Below are 15796 nucleotides of genomic sequence, written 5' to 3'. Positions count from 1 at the left end.
GCTCATAGCTCTTTAATATTCTTCCACAAGACTTTGCTGGCCCTGTTTCAATGCCATAGGGATCTTCTCCAAGCACCGAGCAGCAGCAGCAAAGAAGCCGAGGAAGACCTTGCTCGGCCGCAACACACGGCTCAAGTATTCAGGGCGGAATTGCACGCCGACGAAAAAGGGATGATCGCGGATCTCAATAATCTCGATACGCTTGCCGGTAGGATCTTTGCCAACAACAGCAAGACCGGCTTTCTCAAGCCCCTCGACCATTTCCGGGTTGATTTCGTACTGGTTCCGGTGACGCTCCTCAATTTGGGAAATCGTGGGACCATACAAGGATCGTAGCTTTGACCACTCGGTACCCTCCTTGAAGATGCATGGATGCTTGCCCAGACGCATGGCGTCACGGCCATTCTCCTGATTATGTTCAGGCATGTAAATGATCACATGGTTCTTGGATTCTGGATGGAGCTCTTGGCTTCCAGCGTCTGGGATACCCATGACATGGCGGGCATATTCAACCACTGTGAGTTGCATGCCAAGGCATACACCTAGGAATGGCTTTTTATTAGTCCTTGCCCAAGTGATTGCCCTGATCATCCCGCCGGTACCGTGAGTACCAAAGCCACCAGGTACAACAATGCCCTTGACGCTACAGAGATCATGCCAAGCTTTGTGATACTTGACTGCAGAGGTGCGATAAGTCTCCTCCTCGAGATGTGCCGCGTCAATCCATATAATCTTGACTTTCTTGTGGCAGTACATGGCCGCGTGTTCGATCGACTTAGAGACGCTGAGGTAGGCATCTTTATTGGATGTGTATTTTCCAACAAGCGCGATTGATATTGTGTCGATGATAGTATCTTGACTTCGAACAACATAAACCCAGTTGTCCCACATACGCTTGCCCTGTTCAATACGGGGTGTAATCGATCAAGTCGAAGGTCGAGGTGCTCGCAGAGGATGCCCAGAAGATTCTGTTTCTCGAGGAGAAGCGGTACGTGGTATGTGGTTGATCCGTCATGTACGGAAATGACCTGTTCCGGCTCCATTGAGCACATATTGGCGATTTTTTGGATGGTACCTGGATCCAATGGCACCTCGCAGCGGCAGGCGACCTTTAATTGATTAGATCAGAGTGCCTGGTATAGACATGTATGAATAGAGAGTGATAACATACTAGAAGTGGGCTCAACCCAGCGCTCCGAACGTCGGAAATGGATCGTTGAGTCGGCTTCGTCTTTTGCTCGCCAGAAGCTCCCGGTCTGGCCAGATGTTAGGTTAGCTTATAGCGGTGTTTTGTCGCCTGACGCAAGAAGAGCTTACGGCACAACAGGGACATAAGCTACGTGAATTTGAACGAAATTTTCTTTGCCGACCCTCTTTCGAAGCTGGGCGAGAGCGTAGATGAAAGGCGAACTTTCGATATCGCCCACTGTCCCACCTAGCTCAATAATACACACATCAGGCTCGGCTTGGGACTCGTCCACAGGTATCTTCGCGGTCCGTTCGATGTATTCTTGTATGGCGTTGGTGAAATGAGGCACCACCTGAACAGTTTTTCCTAAGTAGTTGCCGGTCCGTTCCCTAGAGATGATGTCTCAGGTAGATCTCCCCAGCTGTGATGTTATGACCACGCTGGAGAGTGGTCGAAAGGTAACGCTCAAAATTGCCAAGGTCAAGATTAACCTCACCCCCATCGTCCGTCACATAGATCTCTCCATGGCTATACCAATCAGGAAATGAGTCCACAGAAGCTGCATCAGATCGGGACTTACTGGAGTGGGCTCATAGTGCCGGAATCGATGTTGATGTAGGGGTCTATCTTGATGGCGGTGACGACAAACCCTTTGCTTTGCAGCAGCAAACCTGCACTCGAAGCGACAATGCCCTTCCCTGTCCCAGAAATGACGCCTAGCAATGTCAGTCTCTTATATCTCTTGCTATACCTCGAAATGGAGACTGCCCCGCTTTTCTCCACGGGCTAACGGTGGAGCCACTTCTGGCAGATCACCGTTAAACTCACCTCCAGATACCACGATGTACTTCATTTTCACACTCTGTTCAAAGTCGGATATGAATATTGATGGAAATCAAAGGGCAAGATTGCATATGTAGAGGGAGGAGAGCTAATCCCGATTTGGAAACAGATCTGTTTTGACATGTGAGGTGGCAGATCAGACACCGCCTTCATCTTTAGACAGCTTCTTATTTCAGCCTCTTCTCTCTGACCATCCATGGATCCTTTTTTGTTTGCCAGAAATGAGGTTACTAAGAAGCAAGAAGGACCAAATTTGCTACGTGTGTCCGTACATGGTGAATTACTTGTTCGCCTGAATTTGGAGGTGGAATTTGGATGGACACTTGTACGGTACCGCTATCGTACATCGTCGAAGGTATAAACTCAACTACCATCAGGTGAATTTCGATATCAGTGTTTCTTTTGGTTATTCAAGTTACAGATATTCAGGACTTCGACTATGATGGGCTTACCTAGGTAGTTGCAGGACCTAACATGAAGTTCCAATCCCACCTCGGGAGTATCCGACGTCATGACTTCCCTCAACTGTAAATGCAGAATCGACACCAATACTCAACGCATGGGGTAGGAGGAAAGCAAGATTGAGGTACTACATGTGAAATCTAAGCGCAAGATCAAACGTCCAAAAGATGCTCGTCTTGATGGGACGCACGTCTCCCTATATGTCGCCATGTCAATAGACCCAAGTGTTCTATGAGTTGTCCCAGACACGCATGCGGCCACCATTTCAGGGTCCATGATGCCTCTATAGAGAACAACTTTCAGGCCAGGTCCAACACGAACGAATCATACCCCACAGTCATACAGATTACTCCGTCTAAGACAGGGCAGTGCTTTTTCGAAAATCTTAACTTTCCTGATCATGGCTTTTTACCGACTCTCTTTCGCTCCCTTGCAAATTCTTGCTACACATATATTTTCTTTGGATTCTGACTAGTCATGAAGTCTGAATCTGTGAAATGCGCCGGCCTCGCGACATCTATTGCTTTGGCTACATGTTTAACAGGCGTGCTGGCTGGAGGGAATAGTTCGACCGAAAGGAATAGTTCAACTGTCCCAGTCAGTCTGACAGTTGCAAGGGAGGGAGGGAATAAATCTAGTCCGCTTCTCTATGGAGTTATGTTCGAGGTGAGTAACAAGCTAGCTCTATGTGCAATCATCTGTGTCGCTAAACTTCGATATTGTTAGGAAATGGACCGTTCTGGTAGGCAATTTGCATTAAGTGATCACGAACATGACTAAATATTTTAAGGCGATGGTGGAATCCACGGACAAGTGCTGCAGAACAATGGCTTCCAAGGAACTAGTCTTGGGTTGACTGCCTACGCTCCGGTGGGGGATGTGACAATCTTCCAGGATACCTCAAAGCCCGTCAGCAAAGCAATTACGTCTTCGCTCAACGTTGAAGTACCGGATGGAGTAACAAACTATGTTGGCTTTGCCAACACCGGTTACAACGGTATTCCAGTCACAGGCGCCACATACAACTGTTCCTTCTGGATGATGGGTAACTACTCGGGGACTATCAACCTGCAGCTTGTTGGGTCGCATAGTGGTTCGGTGTATGCTGACCACAACTTGACTGTGAAGAGTACGGATTCAAAATTCACGGAATTCAAAACCAGGTTCAACACGACTTATACACCAAAAGGGGATAATGAGTGGCATTTGACTTTCGATGGATCAAAAGTTGCTGGTAGCTCTTTGAACTTTGGCTTAATCCAGCTGTTTCCTCCCACTTTCAAAGGAAGAGAGAACGGATTACGAGATGATATTGCAACATTTCTAGACGAGGTCAATCCATCATTTCTCCGGTTTGCAGGCGGGAACAACATCGAAGGCTTACAGGTTGATTCTCGCTGGAAATGGAACACCACGATTGGACCCGTGGTCGAGCGCCCAGGAAGAGAAAGCGACTGGTTCTACCCCAATACAGATGCCCTCGGCCTGGACGAGTATTTGTGGTGGTGTGAAGACATGAACATGGCGCCACTACTGGCTGTGTGGTCTGGCAAGTCCTATGGGGACATTCTCTCCGGGCCGGACCTCGAGCCCTTCGTCAAGGATACCATGAATGAGATGGAATATCTCTTTGGCGACTCCTCGACACATTATGGCAAACTGCGAGCCCAGAACGGTCGGAAAGATCCATGGAAGGTCGACCTTATTGAAATTGGCAACGAAGATGACCTCACCGGTGGCTGTGAAACCTATCCGGACCGTTTCAATCAATTATACAAGGCCATCCACGACAAGTACCCGCATATCACAATTGTTGCTTCCCATGGGAACTATTCGTGCTTGCCATCTCCACTTCCCAAAGATGTCATCATCGATCTGCATCTGTACCGAGCACCGGACGATTTTGTCAAATTGTTTGACCAGTTTGATAACCAGCCGCGGAACCAATCAGTGATGGTTGGTGAGTTCGGATGTCGCAATACTACAGCAGAGAGAGGAGTATCGTGGCCGTACATGCAGGGCAGCTGTAGTGAGGCTGTGTACATGATTGGAATGGAGCGCAACAGTGATATTGTCAAGATGGTGACTTATGCGCCTTTGATACAGCACTTTGGTTTCGACAATTGGACGGTAAGAATATCTATCCAAGAATCTGTTAAAGCAACACTCGGGATATAGCTGACAATGCTATTCCTACTTCTAGCCCACACTTTACGGTTTTGATTCGGCTCCCGACTCTATCACACCCACGGTTTCATATTTTGTGCAAAAGATGTTTGCATCCAACAAGGGTGACACCATTCTTCCGGTTCACTCATCAACAGGATTCGGACCTGTTTACTGGGTGGCTTCGAAGACAGGCTCACAATACTACTTGAAACTGGCGAACTATGGTCCCGAACAGCAGACTGTCAAAGTGAGTATACCAGGAACCAAAACTGGTAAACTGGAGATGCTTGCTGGTCCCAAGTACCAGGGCAACACGCCTTACAACGTGCAAATCCAAACCGTCACCACCAGTATCTTCAATGGGCAAGGAAATTATTCAATTAGCATGGATCCTTGGGCTGTCGCTGTTCTGGCAGTCTCTTGAACGGGATGATTTTACATGTCCGATGTTTCATGTGGTGTGTATACTGTTCATTGCAATGATATGAAGCATACTCAACATGTGTCAACAGCCTTCATGGTCCAATTTCTGCGTCTCACTGATAACTACATCCCGTAATACGTCTCGCGATATAAATGAAAATTCAATCCAAAATTTCCACTGAAACCTCAACAACCTTATCACGCATCCAGTCGACTCGAGCTGCTAACAACACCCCGACCAAGAATCCCATAAATCACGAAGTGAACAGCATGGATGTACGGGAATTCCACTCTCTCAACCAAGAACGACTCATCCCAGTCATTCTCATTAGCGAGCATCTCTCGCATTCTTTCAACGCTCATATAAGACCGCAGCCAAGACCAGTGAGTGGCGTCAGGGACCAAGATCCCGAAGTTGAGATTAGACCCTTTGTCACCAGATCGGGCAAGAGCAATGTCTCCCAATCGGGTAGACCGCGTTGGGGATTGGAGGAGGGCGATTTCCTCGCCAGATGGGGCATAATTATAGCTTGCGCGTGGATGTAGAGCTTTGTACGCTGGCGGATGACCTGCTGGGAACGAGCGGATAGAACCAGGTGCGTCGGCCTCGGCCTCGGCTGCAGCAATGAAGATGCGTAGGTATGTGGTGCTCTATCGCTGTGAACTAGGGTTCGGAGCAGGGATACCGATTCTGGACATTCGTAAGTCTCAACTCTAGTCCAAGCTGAATGAATGAGACAAAGGATACCTTTGGGATTCAAGTGTGTCAATTCGATCAATTGACTCCTTCTCAATGAAATGTCGGAGTTGTCTTTCAACCAGATCCCACTTCTCGCCTGGTCCATAGTAGCATCCAGTAAGATATGAGCCTCGAAGCCACCAGGATAGAATACGGCCAGCTTGGTTGTTGGAGGAGGGGCGTAGCCTCGTATGCCATGAACACGAACCCTGGACGAGACGTAGTTTCAGTAAATGTATCAACATAAAGAGGAATAAGACAAGACGCTTACCTACCCCCTTCCAGCTTGTTCAACAATAACATCATCCAAAACAGCACTAACATCACTATTCAAGTAAATATTACCCTGAAGCTCATATATAAAAGTTGACACCGAACAGTATCAACACCAACCATACCACCAGTCCCAGGATGTTTCGTAGCAACACACGATCCATCGACATCGATCTCGGCAATGGGAAATCCCGGCTCAACAAACGTATCAACGGGGTGTCTATCAAACCCGGAGAAGTTGCCGCCAGTAACATAGGCCGAGCACTCAATAAGGTGACCCGCCACTAGGGACCCAGCCAGCCGGTCATAATCCGACTCCGACCAGGAATGCCAGTACCACGCCGCTGCAATAACAGGGCTGACGTCTGCAACCCGGCCGCATATAATGATATCTGCCCCACGACGGAGTCCGTCCATGATGCCCGGGCACCGAGGTAGGCGTGTGCCGAAACCATAGGGATGGGTTTGGCGGTGTTGGTGAATGCATAGGTGAGCGGGCTAGGTTTGATGGAATCGTTTTCTGCGTCGAGGTGTTGGAGTTGTTCTGCAGATTGTGGCATGTTGGGGCCGAATTTGGTGTAGAGGTCGTCTCCAGATAGGTAAGCTACTCGCAAAGCGAGGCCTTTCTGGTTGATCTGTGGGGACGAGTTGGTATATAGAATTATGTAGGTGGATGAAGTCTACACTGACTAACACGTGCACTTTCAGAGCGAGCCCTTTAGGGTTGGGGGCTCCTCCATTTAGTACGACCTTGATGCCTTTTTCGGCGATCACGTCGATGGTCTGCTGGATACCTTCCCAGGCTGTCACCCCGTTGGAAGGACTGGGAATTATTTGCCATGTTAACCTCTTAGCTTAGTTAGTCCTTAGTACGATCGTTAGTCCATGTCGCCAAGCAACATACCCGCCAGGTAATCCCCCGTGATAAAGTCTACATCTCCTAGAGCGGCTTGGCGATACATCTCGTATGCAGGATCATCTTTGTACATTAGTACTGTTGGTTTTTAATCTAAATGTTCTCCATACCATGATAGCCAGAGCAATTGGCGACTCGGACTGGTCGGCTATTTTCACTTGGACTGGTAGACATGGTATGTTGGTTTTCTTTATTTTCATAGAGTAAGTATTGTGGTAAATAGTTGGTCTTGGACTAGATTCATGCAGATTATAACTAAATATTGGAAATTCTTATAATATTATATCTACTATTAAGTATATTCCCAGAGTTATTCCAAGCCAAGTTCGTGAATCCCCTCGGTTGGAGAGAAGAGCAGGCAGAGAAGAAAATCCCCACGGAAAATCCCCGTGACAAACCCCCGTGCCCGTGGGCCGTGGGAGATGATCGGTGTCAATAACTTCACTGATGGAGCCAATTAAATGAGAGTGATGGCTTTAATTCAAGCTAATCCAAGCCTTCTATTTGATTGAGGCTGACTTTCCCTGTCAAGATTGTCCCGTGGGCTCTTTTCTTCTTCCCGTGGCGTCCCCGAAAGCGCCGGCTGCGAGGGGAGTCACATCAATCCATGCCCGATTGGGAACAATGCCGATCTATGGACCAGTAGTATCATTGCACCATGGTTGGATGTTGGTAAGATTTGGATATTATCTAAAAAAGAATACGAGTTGATGTGTTGGGTCCCGGAATTGAGGCTTGAGGTTTAGAACTTTTCAGAACCCATGTAAGTACTCCGAATGTCCATATAAGGACGGGTGTTGCTGTCCGTGTATTTAGAGATCCGTCAAGCTTTAAAAATTGCAATTGTCACTTCCTTTGTCCTCTTTGTCCTCTTTGTTCCTTTGTTCCTTTGTTCCTTTTTCCTTTGTCTGTCTTCGACCCAAAATGCCCATGCACGAGACTATTCCCGGAAACGAGGTCTACGGACCCGGAACCTACATCGACAAGTCCGTTCTCCCTATACCCCAAGATGCCCGTCGAATCTTTGAGCTGTTGGCGTCGCGAACACCGGGTTTCACAAAAGACACTGCACTGTGGGACACTGTCAACTTCGAAGGCCGGCCGGACCCTATGGTGCCCGGTCCGATGAAGTCCCCCCGTCGTGACAGCGGCTCTGCATGCCATGTGCGGGCTAGTCGGAAACGAGCTTCTTGAGCTACGGGATGGCAAGCCAGCCAAGGAAGCGAGCGTGACTGTAAACACGGACCATGCTGGGATTTGGCTTGCATCGACATTCACGGCATTCGTGAATGGCAAGGACATCTCGACTCTTGCACGGGCCCGCGAACTTCCCAACATCTTCGACAGGGACTTTGAGAAGGGGTTCGGGATCGGCCCATTGGCTGGTCGAGCAACTGCACTGTATCCCACCAAGGACTCCGGGGTGTGGTATCAACTTCACGGGTCGCTGGATGCAAGCAAGACACTCTGCTCGATGGGGATCGACATGGATGTGCCGTTGAAATCTTTCCAGGAGGGATATGCGTATATTCGGGAACATGTGCAGAAATGGGGTCCTGATGAACTTGAGATGCATAACCTGAGACATGGATTATGTGGGAGCATCTGTTACTCACCCGAGGGCTGGAGAAAGACTGAGATGGGGAAGCGGCTTGCGGAATACCCTCTCGTGAATTATACGCGTGAATCGTATGCGCAATCGACGCCGTCGGTCCCATTAAGTCAGCTCCCTGATCGTCGGCCTCTGGCGGGGATCAAGGTGGTGGAAATGGTGCGGATTATCGCCGGGCCCACTGTTGGGGTAATCCTCGCATCGTTTGGTGCAGATGTCATCCGTGTCAACTGCAGTAGACTGGCAGATTTGAATGTGAGTGAAATGGATTTCCCCCCTTTGTCTTGAAACCAAATACTGACATGCCCAACAGGTCCTCCAATTAACGCTCAACGCCGGCAAACGCACGATTGATCTCGATATTGGAAAGGCGGAGGAAATGGCTCGGCTCAAGGAGCTGGTGGGCGACGCAGACGTGTTTGTCCAGGGCTTCCGGTATGGGTCGCTAGATCGGAAGGGACTCGGTCTGCAAAGCATGCTGGATGTGGCAGCCAAAAGAAACAAGGGCATTGTCTACGTCGACGAAAACTGCTACGGTCCATCTGGACCATTCGCCGAGAGACCTGGCTGGCAGCAGATCGGGGATGCCGCATCGGGTGCTTCGTACGTGATGGGTCGGTCGCTTGGATTCGATGAAGGGACGAGTGTTCTTCCACCATTGCCAGTCTCTGACATGACTACTGGCGTTGTCGGTGCCCTCGCGACAATGTTGGCCATCCGGGACAGGGCTCAGAAAGGAGGCTCATATCACGTTGTAAGCTCGCTTGTGGCAGGGACGCGATTCTGGTAGACCCCGAAGTTGGTCTCTATCCAGTTGAGGTGGTACAAAGAACTTTCGATACGTTCAAATTCGCGCGCTCGTCTCCGGATCAGTTCGTCTCGGAAATTATGATTCAGGTGATCGATGGGTGGAAACGAGTTTTCCCGGAATATCTTGCACAAGACTCCCCATTTATGATGAGCTTTGAAGATAGCCCATGGGGACGGATGGATATGCTGAGGCCCGTAGCCAGACTAGATGACAAGGACGCAAGTCCTATTTGGAAAGATTCTCCTGTTCCAAATTGCCATCATGACCAAGGCATCACCTGGCATGACCATGTTGCAAGGAGGCTTCCCGAGTTGTCATATTAGTACATACGATAGAACTCCATAATAATAATGTTCAAATTCACAATTCTCCAGTGCTTTCAGCTAAATCATATACCCCAAAATCATACGCCGGAGGGACGCCTGCTAGCATGTCTTGCCAGTTCCAAGAAAGAGGAGCGGGCAACGGTAGTGGCCCTGTAGTATAGAAACCTTGATCTGTAGACATCGTGTTCGAAGACTGGATGTTGCTGCCATCGTTTTCAGTCGGATGGGGAGGATTGAAAAAAGCCGGGAAAGAGTTCGGGTGCAAGTAGTCATGATGCGTCAACATTTGCCCTTGCGTACGAATAGCAACTGGCTGAATACCACTCGCGGAGTCTGGCTTGGGATTCCTGGCCCGATGTAACTCTTCCCTGGCTGCTCTCTCGAAGTCAGAGCACAACGCCAATACATAGTCCAGGTATGTATCTTGTTCTTGGGATGCGACTTTTGATATAAAGCTGACGACCCCATTAATCATAGTAATATCTGATTCGGTCTCGGGACGTGAAGGATCAATGAGAATTTGGGAGAACAATGCGACCAGGGCTGCTCCTGTGAAGTAAACAATACTCCTGTATGGAATATTAGCAAAAATAAAAGTTTGGCGATCAGACGAGCCTACCATTCAAAGGATTGGCCATAGTGGCCTCGGACTTGACTGATCAGTTCAATTGCCGCTCGTGCTGCTTCTGTTGATTGTCGCACTGATCTTTCTGTGTCATTCGACAGTCCCGGTGGGCTAAGCCCCTCATTATGTGAACTGGTCGGCCAGCGCCGAGGAAGTAGACAGACTCGGTGGATATTGAGGTAGCAGCAATGGTATGCAAAGGGGAGTCTGAGGATGTGCGGTAGGAAGGCATGGTCGCCGACCGAAAAGTTCCTTCGGGGCCGGAGGATCGGTGGGATACTTCGTTTCCATTCCTCAAGATCGTCAAGGCAACCCCTCACATCTTCCATCAACTGTTCTTTGGTTTTATTGAATGCATTAGTGCTATACAGCTCATCGCAAACCTTCCGTTGGACCAAAGAAAATCGGGCTAGTGCGGAGAAGAAATTGATTTTGGCATTCCCAACCTCCATCACACCCAAGCCATCAGGGGAATCCTGGTGAGGCAGTAAAGTATTATAATCACGGGTATCTTGTGCAGCAGGGCGGCCGGTCCGTTGACAGATGTCGGCGTCCAAAATGAACGCTATCCAGAAGACCCTTCTCCGCTCTTCGACCTGGGAGACCGGGAGACCAAAAGAGTCGGACTTGTGCAACCCAATGAGACTGCGACAGGCGTACAGCGGCAGCGGAAAACATGAACAGAGGTTGGGGGTTTGGCGTGCCTTGGAAGAAGATTGCCAGTCCAAGAAGCGCCTGAACAGCGAGGAGATCGCATGTCCGCATGAAAAGCTCTGTAACCACGTTCATTGCGTTTTTGACATGACCCAAGCATTTCTGCCAGTCGTCGCTGCTGGCACCGGAACTCTCTGCCCTTTGCATGTATGCAAACGCAAGGACAATATTGAATGCAGCCCACCATGAGGGACTTTCGTTGGGATGCCATGAGAAGTGTCTGCTGACCATTCCCATGAAACTTTCGGGTCCAAAGAGCGGCAGGGCCTTGTTGAACGTATTGAAATATTCATGAACAAGACCTAGGATGACCGCCTTGGGTGGTAAGGGTTGTGAGCATCTGCTTTGGAAATCATCTCGAAGAGCTCGAGGATACCAATCAGCGAGCCTCCATCGACTGCCATTTTTCTGAGCGACATGGCGCCACACATTATTACCCGTCTTGCTTTCAAGCCAGCACACACCCTCAGGGGAAACGATCGAAAAAATGAGAGGATGCACCTAGGCGTAGTCGGTAAAATCAGCCCACCCATTCGTGCAACCGTTGAGGAACGATAGTCAGCGAGCCAGTACTCACCAAAAAATCGCATTGCGCCCTTCGGAGTTTTAAGGGTATATGACCCTCCGTCGCCATCACCTCGATCGGCCTCGGCCTCGAAAGACGTTTGAGCAGTGACATTTCTCGGACATGGTAACTCTGAATCGGATACTTCCGAAGGTTGGACATGCTCTAGGCCTGTTTCCTCGTCACTAGGCACTCGCCGTCTCTTGGACGCATGTGCTTCATTCAGTTCATCTTGCAGAGACTGAATGCGCTGTTCCAGCTCGTGATAACGTTCCTCGCTGTGACGGAGGGAACATGCGTTAATCTAAAAGTCCCAACAAGTCAAACAGAACATACCGGTTGTGCTTTTTCTTGCGGCGCACGGTGTCCTCGTACTTGCAGGGTAGGTCGAATGTTCTGCAGGGGACACAGACCGGCCTAGTCCCATCACATTTGACCTTCTTCCGTCTGCATATACTGCATGCCTTTGGAGCATATGCAGGTCAGCGTCCAATTACAGTCGTTCCCTCAGTATAGGGGCCGTGGGGGCCATCTGGGGGCCAGTCGATACCTTGGCAAGGCGTACAACGTCGCTGGTGTTCCCATCCATGATACAAGACGGTATAGGTAACACCAGAACTGTTTCTTCAAAATCGCAATCCCTACGCGGCTCCAATCGTCATGATTAAGAATTGTAGGCTAAGGCAACGTTTCCCCGCTGAGATTCAGGCGTTCAGATGTTGAGGCGTTAAGGCATTAATGCTGAGTCACTGTATATGCCTCAGGCCAGCATGATGTATACCTAGGTGTCACTATAGTAATTAACATCGGATTTGACACTTCCCCTCGATAGTCAGCTCCGGATCATACCAGTGATCCTCATAAAAAATTGCGTGATTGAAGCTTCTCATAATGTGTACTCGCCGCGGTATATCCATCGGGAGGAATACCGGCCTGCCGAAGAAGTGGCCTAGAACATTCATCTTGGCTTTCTGGAAGACTTACACTTTCGAACTTTCTAAATCGGTCAGCATAGCGACGGACATGTCTTTGTTTTAAGTCGTGGATCTAGACCTCCTTTTCATGATTAGCCTGTAGCTTTTGAATAGCCGCCCTGAATGAAACCAGTGCTATAGTAGGCAAACCAGAGAACTAGAGCAGAAGTCATGCTAACACTCTGTGTTAGATCAGACTAAAATAGTAATAATCTCTTACCACTTAGCAGACCATCAATCGCTTGATATGAATCATTTGATTCAAATTAGGTGATGCTGTACACCTTGTACTCCCCTGACATAGGTACCGTCAATGTACTTTGATCTTTGTGTATCAGCAATAGTTCGAGCTCGCGAATTATTTCCATAGTTCGAACCTGTTCACTGAATTCTCTCATACAATCAGCTATGCCAAGATCTATTTACTCAAAGCCATGACGATGCAACAGGATGTTACTCTGTATAACAACCCAATCTCGCCACAGCATATAGCCGCGAACCATAATCAAGCCTAAATAGATTGTTTACAGAATGATTGCTTATTGACCGCCACAACCATCGAAATCTTGTTGCACAATACAGCTATGTCTTAGATGTCTGTTTGCGCTACCTTTACTCTACCTCCCGTGAATGGTTGTGGTCTAGGTCATTGTCACACTATTGTGTGCATGACAAACTGGGCCTCTTTGACCGAGGTTACTCTATTTATAAACTATATCCAAGGAAGATGTAACCGTAAAACAGAAGGGACTTCTATCGGTCAAGCTGAGACATATATCGATCAATGAGAAGAAACGAAGCCACGGCGAAGACCAACTCATTGAATCCATTGGCTGATTTCGAGCTTGTGGCGATGTTGCCGTTCACATTGTTTCAAAAGCCTCATTGTCAAGGAGTGAATATGGTTGCAGTAACAAAACCTCAATGCAACCTGTGGCTGGATTATATGCCTTTACCCGGTCGTTTTGTAGGTACGGTGCTTCCCAAATCGTATGAATTTGTCCGACAAGGCAAAAGATCACTCAAAACATTTGACCTTTGGTATCTCGGGGTCCAGTAACTCCCACATATAAAGACAACAAATCATCCCTTTCAATCCTTATTCTTTCCATCAGCAACAGTCTTCAGCTTCATTGCGAGTCTCCAGCCATATAACCAACAAGTCCAAGCGTGCCTCAAAAGCCCACAATGGTTGCCATCGGTATCCGATCTCTCCTCTGCATTCTGGGAATTGCTTCCCTTGGCACATCTGCCGCCGTCGATAATGCCGTTCAAAGCTGGCAGCTGACCCAATACTGTGAGTTGAGCCAAAGTAAATCCCCACTATCTCAAGCTAGGCTGATGCAAAATCAGGTAACGAGTTCTACACTGTCAGTAACGGTGACACCTGCTGGGACATCATCGCGCGGAACCAGAACAAGTTCACCATGAGCCAGCTACTGTGCTGGAACAACGATATCAACCCATGGTGCTCGAACCTGATTCCAGGCCGACAGGTCTGTATTGGAGTTGAGCGTCCTGGGCCTGTCTGCTAGCTGATCAGCCTGGTGGCTGGAGCGCCGGTATTATAATTCAAAGAAAGTGAAATGCCTGGCATCGCCGACTTGTTGGATCCCCAGATTGTTTGGAAGTAATGAGAGTCTGGTTTTTGAGTTCTGACCTTGTTTGCGCTGTTATTACAGACGGCCATTCACTGAATCAAAATTTTGAAGCTTGCTGGTATTGATATCTCTATGCACTGTTTCTGTCCCAAGCATTGTGTAGGAATTGTCTCATTGTAATTGGCTTCACCTCTGGGAACCGAGTATTGAGACGATCACCGGGCAATTGAAAGACATTATTGACCGTGAGTCTGCTCACCAGCGCAGTCACCTCTTTGAGTTCGTCTAATGAGCATTCCGTTCCCTCTGGCTGAGGAGGGACGGTAACATCACCAGTCTTGATTTGTCCCAGATTATCGTAAGTTACCTTGAATTTTCTGCCTGTTTCGGAAATTATTGTTAGGCTGCGGGTATATCTCAGAAAAGGGTGTGGGATACGCTTACCGGTGAATTCTTCTGCCATGGCGAGAAGCTGGTTGTAGGTAACTTCATCCCCAACGATTACGCTGAATTCAGGCCACTCATCGAGGTCAAGGGCTTTGACCAGGTAAACAGCCATATCATAGGTGTATGTCATACAGATCACGTTGTTCCCGTCTCCTGGGATTGCGGCCGTGCCACTGGATATATCAATACCAAAGGTGAACGGCTGCAGGTGAGTTTGGACATGTGGCATTCCCCAATAGTCCATAAAGAAACCAGGGATTATCCTGGTATATTGCAAGGCACTAGCCTTGAGATGATCTGCCGCATCAAGCCAGTATTGAATGCTGGGGTCAATCGGAAGTAATCTTGCAAGGTTAAATAATTAGCATGGAATGGCATACAGCTGAAGCTGACCTACTCGGTGGTTTGGACGAATGAGTATTCACTGGGGATAAATCTTTTCGTTGATGCTGACTTCTCTGCAGCTTCGATCAAGTTTAACTGAGACTGACTCGTCTCGTCGGAAACTAGACCAATAGCAGATATAATGGTGTGGATGTTGTGTCGCTCCAGCGCACGTGCCATTGAGGGAATATCGTCGTAGTTGATCTGTACATTTTGAATATTCTGCGAGGCAAAGTCCTGTTTCACCTGAGGAAGTCAGTTACTTGGCCAGGAAAATATCTCTACTTTGCGTACACTGCGAGACAAAACAACAATATCAAATTTAGAGTCGAGCAATTTTTCAACAATAGTTTTGCCCACTCCACCAGTTCCACCAGCCACAGCAATGACCGTCATAGTTGAGAAGTGTTTAGAAGTGGAAAAGTTGAAATAGTTGAAATAGTTGAAGTTGAAGTTGTAACGCAAGTGTTCCCCGCGATAACCCCACTAAGCAGATTTTCACGCATTTACTACTTCAACTTCTATTCTTATGTCTTTATGTAGTAACTTATGTATTTCCAACTCCTGATCTGCATATAAACTCTAATCAAACCTCTCTAAAAACATCGGGGATTCGGGCTTCAGACATCGGCGACTTCAGGGCTTCCCCCGGGCCCCGCGGTCATGACGGCTATGACTAATATCGGAGGGAAAAGAATATAAAAAGCCCAAATCTTCCGAACC

At 48.3% G+C, this 15796-nt stretch overlaps 7 protein-coding genes across 7 annotated transcripts; 3 read left to right on the top strand and 4 right to left on the bottom strand.

Moving 5' to 3' along the window:
* Positions 1-12: 12 nt before the first annotated feature.
* N7519_010923 (uncharacterized protein) lies at positions 13-2042 on the bottom strand (the record flags this gene model as incomplete). Its single annotated transcript, XM_057297696.1, is given in 7 exon segments — positions 13-900; positions 912-1109; positions 1172-1256; positions 1318-1591; positions 1626-1717; positions 1770-1905; positions 2018-2042. The coding sequence occupies 7 exon segments, from the start codon at positions 2040-2042 to the stop codon at positions 13-15; spliced, it is 1698 nt and encodes a 565-aa protein (XP_057145578.1).
* A 929-nt stretch (positions 2043-2971) lies between these two features.
* Positions 2972-5087, top strand: N7519_010922 (uncharacterized protein; the record flags this gene model as incomplete). The annotated part of the gene is made up of 4 exons (XM_057297695.1): positions 2972-3160; positions 3221-3236; positions 3285-4624; positions 4698-5087. The coding sequence occupies 4 exons, from the start codon at positions 2972-2974 to the stop codon at positions 5085-5087; spliced, it is 1935 nt and encodes a 644-aa protein (XP_057145577.1).
* Positions 5088-5284: 197 nt separating this feature from the next.
* On the bottom strand, positions 5285-7087 carry N7519_010921 (acyclic terpene utilization AtuA family protein; the record flags this gene model as incomplete). The annotated part of the gene is made up of 7 exons (XM_057297694.1): positions 5285-5703; positions 5835-6034; positions 6101-6171; positions 6219-6382; positions 6436-6733; positions 6789-6952; positions 7003-7087. 7 exons carry the CDS (start codon positions 7085-7087, stop codon positions 5285-5287), a joined length of 1401 nt encoding a protein of 466 aa, XP_057145576.1.
* An 851-nt stretch (positions 7088-7938) lies between these two features.
* Positions 7939-9760, top strand: N7519_010920 (uncharacterized protein; the record flags this gene model as incomplete). The annotated part of the gene is made up of 4 exons (XM_057297693.1): positions 7939-8134; positions 8190-8881; positions 8940-9334; positions 9400-9760. The coding sequence occupies 4 exons, from the start codon at positions 7939-7941 to the stop codon at positions 9758-9760; spliced, it is 1644 nt and encodes a 547-aa protein (XP_057145575.1).
* A 37-nt stretch (positions 9761-9797) lies between these two features.
* N7519_010919 (uncharacterized protein) lies at positions 9798-12256 on the bottom strand (the record flags this gene model as incomplete). Its single annotated transcript, XM_057297692.1, has 6 exons — positions 9798-10332; positions 10383-11014; positions 11049-11603; positions 11645-11945; positions 12004-12131; positions 12218-12256. 6 exons carry the CDS (start codon positions 12254-12256, stop codon positions 9798-9800), a joined length of 2190 nt encoding a protein of 729 aa, XP_057145574.1.
* Positions 12257-13829: 1573 nt separating this feature from the next.
* N7519_010918 (LysM peptidoglycan-binding domain-containing protein) lies at positions 13830-14176 on the top strand (the record flags this gene model as incomplete). The annotated part of the gene is made up of 2 exons (XM_057297691.1): positions 13830-13938; positions 13995-14176. 2 exons carry the CDS (start codon positions 13830-13832, stop codon positions 14174-14176), a joined length of 291 nt encoding a protein of 96 aa, XP_057145573.1.
* A 196-nt stretch (positions 14177-14372) lies between these two features.
* On the bottom strand, positions 14373-15469 carry N7519_010917 (uncharacterized protein; the record flags this gene model as incomplete). Its single annotated transcript, XM_057297690.1, has 4 exons — positions 14373-14623; positions 14687-15033; positions 15087-15319; positions 15368-15469. 4 exons carry the CDS (start codon positions 15467-15469, stop codon positions 14373-14375), a joined length of 933 nt encoding a protein of 310 aa, XP_057145572.1.
* Between the last annotated feature and the right edge of the window lie 327 nt (positions 15470-15796).

This window comes from Penicillium mononematosum (genome assembly GCF_028829835.1).
Source record: "Penicillium mononematosum strain IBT 11891 chromosome Unknown utg000005l:1.0-9366267.0:1.0-9372171.0, whole genome shotgun sequence".
NCBI lineage: Eukaryota > Fungi > Ascomycota > Eurotiomycetes > Eurotiales > Aspergillaceae > Penicillium > Penicillium mononematosum.
Note: the sequence above shows the minus strand (reverse complement) of the source record. Positions and strands in the feature narration are given on the sequence as shown.